Source organism: Miscanthus floridulus, chromosome 3 (genome assembly GCF_019320115.1).
Source record: "Miscanthus floridulus cultivar M001 chromosome 3, ASM1932011v1, whole genome shotgun sequence".
Lineage (NCBI taxonomy): Eukaryota > Viridiplantae > Streptophyta > Magnoliopsida > Poales > Poaceae > Miscanthus > Miscanthus floridulus.
The window spans coordinates 112,717,419-112,725,085 of record NC_089582.1 but is presented as its reverse complement, the minus strand read 5'-3'; the positions used below and the strand labels follow the sequence as shown (position 1 = coordinate 112,725,085).

At 51.7% G+C, this 7,667-nt stretch overlaps 1 protein-coding gene and 1 pseudogene across 1 annotated transcript; one reads left to right on the top strand and one right to left on the bottom strand.

Annotated features, from left to right (window-relative positions):
* Positions 1 to 239: 239 nt before the first annotated feature.
* LOC136544235 (uncharacterized) lies at positions 240 to 4,916 on the bottom strand. Its single transcript, XM_066536461.1, has 5 exons — positions 4,517 to 4,916; positions 2,008 to 4,328; positions 1,525 to 1,647; positions 1,065 to 1,154; positions 240 to 842 (listed from the first exon to the last, which is right to left on the bottom strand). The coding sequence occupies exons 1-5, from the start codon at positions 4,914 to 4,916 to the stop codon at positions 240 to 242; spliced, it is 3,537 nt and encodes a 1,178-aa protein (XP_066392558.1).
* Positions 4,917 to 5,096: 180 nt separating this feature from the next.
* On the top strand, positions 5,097 to 7,126 carry LOC136544234 (aspartic proteinase nepenthesin-1-like; annotated as a pseudogene).
* Positions 7,127 to 7,667: the final 541 nt, after the last annotated feature.

Sequence of the window (7,667 nt, the reverse complement as noted above, 5' to 3'; positions counted from 1 at the left end):
AGGATCGGGGAAGAACTAGAAGGAACACAACAGGATCCGTGGGAGAGATTGTTGGGGACGGTTTAGCATTCAGTTCTTCCTTCCTGGTTTGTTACAACGGCTCAGCTTATATACTCTGCTGGCCGGACACCGACTCAACACCACGCCCCACTACTCCTAACGGCCCAAGGCCCACAGGTCATAAAACTCCTCCCCTGTTAAACGACAGCTTGTCCTCAAGCTGTATCAAATCCGACAACTCACACTTGCATCACCTCCAGGTGGTCTGATAGCATCTTGGCGTCTTCCCATGTGGTCATCTCGGGTGGTAGCTCTCCCCACTGAATGAGATATTGTGGAACCACTGAGTCGCCGCGTCGGATAGATCGCCTTGCCAGGATGCGCCGTGGCCACTGAATCTGTGTAGGATCAGAGCTGACAGTTGATAGGTCAGAACTTACGGATGCAGTAGCTGGGATGTGCCACTTCAGCTGAGATACGTGCACCACTGGATGTATCTTGGCATCAGCTGGTAAATCAAGCTTGTAGGCCACCTGACCAACTCGCTGAAGGATCTTGAAAGGTCCATAGAACCTGAAGGAGAGTTTCTGATTGGACCGAGATGCCACTGTAGACTGAACATATGGCTGCAATTTCAGAAACACTGAATCACCAACAGCAAACTCTCTCTCTGTCCTTTGCTTATCAGCTTGAGACTTCATACGTTGCTGAGCCCTTTGAAGTTGTTGCTTGATCAATTGGGAGAGAAATTCCCGATCAGTGAGCCATTGCTCCAGATCTGGGATACTGCACGGCTGAAGATTAGATATGCCTAACTGACGAGGTGTATAGCCATAGAGCACCTAAAAAGGGGACTTGCCCAAAGCTGAGTGAATGGAAGTATTGCACCAGAATTCAGCTAGCGAGATCCATTTACTCCATTGGCGAGGACAAGAATGAACAGTACAGCGGAGAAAACCTTCCACACATTGATTTAATCGCTATGTCTGCCTGTTGGTTTGGGAGTGATATGATGAACTCATTATCAGCTTGGTGTCTGTCAATTTGAACAACTGCTGCCACACTGCACTGGTGAACACCCTATCTCTATCTGAGATAATGGTCTTTGGAAGCCCATGAAGCTTGTACACATTACTCATGAAAATATGTGCTATCTGCAATGCAGTGAAAGGATGTCTGATGGGTATAAAGTGTCCATACTTTGAGAACTTGTCGATTACTACCAACAGTGAATTATAGTTGTCTGAAGGAGGCAGTCCTTCAATGAAGGCTAAGCTGATGATATCCCATGCCTGATCTGGAATAGGCAGTGGTTGCAAGAGGCCTAGAGATTTAATTCGTTCAGTCTTAGCTTGTTGGCAGGTCTGGCATTGTCTCATAAATTCTTGCTTTCAGGTTAGGCCAAGCAAAGAGCTGTTTAACTCTTGCATAAGTGGCACTGACACCAGAGTGTCCTCCCACACCACTATCATGCAAGGCAATCAATATGTGTTGTTGAGCAATTTTGTTGTTCCCAACCCACACCCTGCCTTTGAATCTCAGAACTCCATTGTGCAATATATAATCTGTGTTGCTGTCAGGTGCTACAGCTAATTCTGTTAGAAGTTGCTTAGTATGGTCATCATCCTCATAATCTTCCTGCAACCTCTAAACCCAAGTAGGTACACACTCAGAGACAGCCTGAACTTCTTGACTGTGCTCACATCTGGATAAAGCATCAGCAGCTGCATTGTGAGCCCCTTTCTTGTATTGAATGGTGTACTGGAGATCCATCAATTTGATCAGAGCCTTTTACTGCAACTTAGAAGATATTCTTTGCTCAGTGAGGTGTTGTAAACTCTTGTGATCAGTTTTGATAACAAATGGCTGATGCTGCAAATATGATCTCCATTTCTCTATGGCAAGCAATATAGCCATACATTCCTTTTCATACACAGATAAGGCCTGATTTTTTTGTCCCAATGCTTTTCTCAAGTATGCCACTGGTTGCTGATTTTGCATGAGTACAGCTCCAATTCCAAGATCACTGGCATCTATCTCAATTACAAACTGCTGTGAGAAATCTGGGATAGCAAGGACTGGGGCTTGTACAAGCTGAGTTTTCAATGTTTCAAATGCAGTGTTCACCCCAGGAGTCCACTGAAAGGGCACATTCTTCTTCAACAGATCTGTAAGTGGCTTACTGATTAGACCATAATATTTGATGAACTTCCTGTAGTAGCCTGTGAGACCCAAAAACCCTCTCAACTGCTTCACTGATTTTGGGGTAGGCCACAGACTCACAGCTTGAATTTTGGAACTATCAGTAGCAACTCCTGCTTTTGAGATTACATGGCCTAAATACTCCACAGAATTCTTGGCAAAGGAACACTTAGACCTTTTAATCAAGAATTTGTGTTCTTCCATAATTGCAAACACCTGCTGAAGAATGGAAATGTGCTCTTCCAATGACTTGGAGTATATCAAAATGTCATCCATGAACACTAATACTCCTCTTCTCAACAAGGCAGCAAAAATTTCATTCATAAAGCTTTGGAAGGTGGCTGGAGCATTTGTTAGGCCAAAGGGCATCACAAGAAATTCAATTAGCCCATTATGAGTTCTGAATGTTGTCTTATATTCTTCACCAGCAGCCATGCAGATTTGATGGTAACCAGATCTGAAATCCAACTTTGTAAACCATTTTGAATCAGCCAACTCATCAAGTAGTTCATCAACAACTGGCATGGGGTGCTTATATTTGACAGTAATGGCATTTAGATGTCTATAATCAATGCAAAAGCACCAAGTTCCATCTTTCTTTCTTACAAGTAGCACTGGTGAAGCAAATGAGCTTGTACTAGGTCTAATAACTCCTTGAGCTAGCATCTGTTTCAACTGTTTTTCGGTCTCAGTTTTCTGGATAGGTGAGTATTTGTATGGTCTCACCTTTACTGGTTGGGCTCCAGGCACCAATGGAATCCTGTGATCTGCTACTATGGTTGGAGGTAATCCAGTGGGCTCAGCAAAAGGATGATTGTACTGGATCAATAACTCTGACACACCTTGTGGCAATATTTCATTAGTGTTAGGTTGTCCCATAGTAGCATCCACAGCTGACACATCATGAAGTGCAGGCACCCTCATCTGGATACAGTGGGACACTATTCCATATTTGAGTAATCCTTTGAGCTTGTGAGCAGTAACAGGTGTACACACAGTAGGATCATCAACCACTCCTTGCAACTTAATGGTTTTAGCTTCATGGACAAACTGTATTGTCTTAAGCTTATAGTCAATTGTCATTGGACTGAATTCTTCCAACCAGTCTTCTCCAAGTATCAAGTCATAACACTTCAAGGGAAGCACCTTGGCATCAGACAAGAAATGATGTCCCTGAATGAACCATTTCAATTGAGAGACCTTCTGGTCACAGAGCATGACCCCTCCATCAGCAGCTCTAAATGTACACAGCTCACAAGATGTGGTACTGAGTTTCAGATGCTGAACCAGCTGATTGCTCACAAATGTACCTACACTGCCCGAATCAACCAATATCAAGACTTGATGCTTACCAATCTTGGCCAACAACTTAAGAGTTTGTCTGTGTGCTTTATGATGGACAGGAGTAGGCTGAACTGCCAATACTTCTTGTTCGTTAGAGATATCTTCCTCTTCGCTGTCCAAATCTTCATTACCTTCTACAATATCCAAGGCATCCAATATCTCCTCGAGCACATGCAGAGAAACATGAGGACATTTATGAGCAGGACTCCATTTCTCGCCACACTTGATGCAGAGCCCATTGCTGCGTCGAAAGGACTTCAGACTTGCCAGTTTATCATCAGCATCGGTCCTTGGTGGCACTTGTTTTGCTTGCTCAATCTGTTTATTCTTGTCCATTCCTGATGACGCTCGGGCCACCCCTCTGGTGAAATCCCGCCCAGAGGATTTGGTGCGCCCCTGGTCCAACTCCTGCTCCTGAATCAAGGCGAGGGCACTAGCCGTATCAATATCACCGGGCCTATGGAGCAGAATGGGAGACCTGATGTCATCATGAAGGCCATTGATGAACCGCGTGACGAAAAAGGTGTCGTCGATTACTGGGTTGTACAGAAGGACCCCATGCGCTAGTTTCTCAAACTCTGCATGATACTCCATCACGGACGGGGTCTGCTTCAGCGAATCCAGTTGCCGCAGCAGGACCTGGTACTGGTCCTTATCGAATTTGGCCAGCACCAGGTTGGCAGGTTGCAAAGCTGGTCCCAGTCCCGAATCCGACCACGCCGCTGAACCGTCTGCAACCAATTCGCCGCGGCCCCCTTGAAATTGAGCACGGCGAAGCGCGTCTTCATCGATGCTTGAACGGCATACACCTCGAAATACAATTCACATTGGTCCCGCCACCAACGGGGGTTAAATCCATCGAATTTGGGGAATTCCATTTTAGGAAATGGAGGATTATGAGTTTGGGAATCATCGTCAGCAGCGTGAACTCGATAGATTGGGGGAACGGAAACGTGAGCATGGAGCGTACCGTTGCCCGGGCGAGGCGGAACCGCTCCGAGGAGCGACCCGCCAGCGTCCCGGTTCTGAGTTTCATTGCCGTGCCCCATGGGCGAATTCGGTCGCGGAGGCGTCGCACTGGACGACGCTCCCGGAGCCGTGTTGAGGTCGAGACCCGCCGCAGCTGGTGGCGGCTGGTGTTGCGCGCTCCACTCCGCAACTGGTGGTGGATGATGTTGCGCGCTCCAGTGAGGTGGCGGCGGGGGCGGCGGTGGTGGTGGAGGACGAAACTCGAGGCGAGACACACGCGACGCCGTCTCCTCGACCCGAGTCGCCGTCGCCGTGGTTTTCTGCAACAGAGTGCCGAGCGACCCGTCCGCCGTCTCCTTCCAGGTCTCGAGCGCTCCAAGCTTGTCCAAGGCAGTGGCCATCATGTCCTGGAACCCGGCGAACTACTTCGCCATGGCCTGCATCGTCGTCTTCAATTCGTCAACAGAGGCCGCCATTTCCAAATGAAATTTGGGCGGATTCTTCTTCTTCGGTGTCGGGATTTGGGGAAAAAAATTGGGAAAATTGGTTCTATAACGTTGAAACATCACAGGAATCGGAAAATGCTATCAAAAGAGCTCTGTCACGTAAAATACCATTCAAAGATGCAAACGTTAACTGAAAGTAGCATTCCATCACGTTTCGTCACCTTCGGAGCTAACGGCGTCTGTCTCAGCCTCGGCAGCTCGGAGCTCATTGCAACGACAACGTCGGATTCCAGCTCAAGTTGACCCACGTCGACGCGGGCACGTCCTACACCAAGCTTGAGCTCCTCAGCCGCGCCATTGCCCGGAGCAAGGCCCGCGTGGCCGCGCTGCAGTCCGCCGCTGTGTCGGCGCCACCCGTGGTGGATCCGATCACAGCGGCGCGCGTCCTTGTGACGGCTAGCAGCGGCGAGTACATGGTGGACCTGGCCATCGGCACGGCACGCCGCCGCTGTACTACACGGCCATCATGGACACCGGGAGCGACCTCATCTGGACGCAGTGCGCGCCCTGCCTGCTCTGCGCCGACCAGCCCACGCCCTACTTCGACGCGAAGAAGTCCGCCATGTACCAAGCCCTCCCGTGCCGGTCGTCGCGGTGAGCCGCGCTCTCCAGCCCCTCCTGCTTCAAGAAGATGTGCGTGTACCAGTATTACTACGGCGACACCGTGTCCACCGCTGGCGTCCTGGCCAATGAGACGTTCATGTTCGGCGCGGCCAGCTCGACCAAGGTCAGGGTAGCTAACATCTCCTTTGGGTGTGGCAGTCTCAACGCGGGTGACCTCGCCAACAGCTCCGGCATGGTCGGCTTCGGCCATGGGCCGCTGTCGCTGGTGAGCCAGCCGTCCAGGTTCTCCTACTGCCTCACGTCGTACCTCTCGCCGACGCCGAGCACGCTCTACTTCGGCATGTTCGCGAACCTCAACAGCACCAACACCAGCTCCGGGTCGCCGGTGCAGTCCACGCCGTTCGTCATCAACCCGGCGCTGCCCAACATGTACTTCCTGTCGGTCAACGACATCAGCCTGGGGACCAAGCGCCTACCCATCGACTCGCTGGTCTTCGCCATCAACGACAACGGCACGGGCGGGGGACGCAGATTCGGTGACTTTGCTCCTACAAGTCAAGTCGGTGCCGGAGAAAGGAGGAGGGCCAGGACACCGTGGAGAAGACGAGGACGACCACTTTAGCAGGGACGTCGGGTTGTTGCCAGAGAAGAAGACGAGCAGCCTTCAGCAACCAAGACGCCGGGCTGCTGCTGATGGACAGCGAGGCAGGCCGCGCGCCGTGCAGAGGGACGCGGACTGCCGCCGAGGGGCGTGCTGAGGTGCATGTCCTGGCAGATCTTGGGGCGGGTCTGCTCTCCATCAGGGACCCCTCCATCAGCCAGTCTATGTGACTGCGTCCACTGTCCGCAACGGCTTCCCCGTCCTGCGTCCTCTGGTCTTCCCTGCCGCTGCTCGCCGCGCCCACCACTGGTGCGCCCCACCGAGCGGGAGGCCAGCCATGGTCGAGCCAGAGAGCCGCGTGCCGCGCGGGATGCCTCGCCATGGCCATGCGCGAGAGCCGCCATGGCCCAGGCAGCCGCGCGTCGCCCCCCGCCCCGCGCGCGGTCGGTGTAGCTTGGGGCTTGCAGACAATGGCGTGCAGTAGCTTGGCGACCTGCGACGTCGCACGGGCGGGATGGCGTCGAGCCGTCGAGGGACATAGAGCCCAACGAGAGCGCCTAGGTAGGCGTCTAAGAAGGAGACGCCGCTTCCTGCGTCGACGAGTTGGGGCTGCGTGGTGCGCGAGGGAGAGTGCGCGTCGGTGAGCATCACCGGCCTAGGCGGAAAATGCCAAGTCTGGGCTCTCTGCACTATGTTTTCTCATTGGAATCACTTAGCGCCATGAGATGTAAAATGGATGGAGGAGATGAACGTGACTTGCTCAAGCAAAGTCACTGAATCTGGATCCACGGGCGGGGTCATCATCGACTCAGGCACGTCCATCACGTGGCTATAGCAGGACGCCTACGAGGCCGTGCGGCGTGGGCTGGTGTCGGCCATCCCTCTGCCGGCGACGAACGACACGGACATAGGCCTGGACACGTGTTTCCATGGCTCCTGATTGTTTTTGAATTTTGAGTGAAGCAGTGAAGCTGAGTCCTCGGACGGACGCAACCAACAGCGTTAACAGCGAAAGTAACAGAGTGCTAGATTGTGGACGGAATGCTCACTTTCGATGGTATTTTACAGCACGACGAACTTTCGGTGGTATTTTCTGATTCTCGCATTCTTTCGGTGCTATGAAACCAATTTTCCCAAAAAAATTCAGCCAAATCAACCAAGCTCCTGATACCAAATGTTGTGATCCCAGATAACTGAAGGGAGTATGAGGTGGAAACGTAGCAAGAATTGGGGAAGAACTAGAAGGAACACGGCAGGATCCGTGGGAGAGATTGTTGGGGACGGTTTAGCATTCAGTTCTTCGTCCTGGTTTGTTACAACGGCTCAACTTATATACTCTGCTGGCCGGACACAGACTCAACACCACTCGACGCGGCACCACGGCCCACTACTCCTAACAGCCTAAGGCCCACAGGTCAAAACAGCATCGTCGCCGTCACCTGCTTCGTCCCCGCCGTCCCGCGCTTCTTCACTTCGGGTCC

What these genes read in the sequence shown, in the direction of transcription:
- LOC136544235 (XM_066536461.1), bottom strand. Translation starts at nt 4,916, where the DNA reads ATGGCCACTGCCTTGGACAAGCTTGGAGCGCTCGAGACCTGGAAGGAG. An exon ending in TCCGCCTCGCCCGGGCAACG is followed by an intron (nt 4,329 to 4,516) that starts GTACGCTCCATG and finishes GCATCGATGAAG; the next exon opens with ACGCGCTTCGCCGTGCTCAA. An exon ending in TTCTGAGATTCAAAGGCAGG is followed by an intron (nt 1,155 to 1,524) that starts GTGTGGGTTGGG and finishes ACTGCATTGCAG; the next exon opens with ATAGCACATATTTTCATGAG.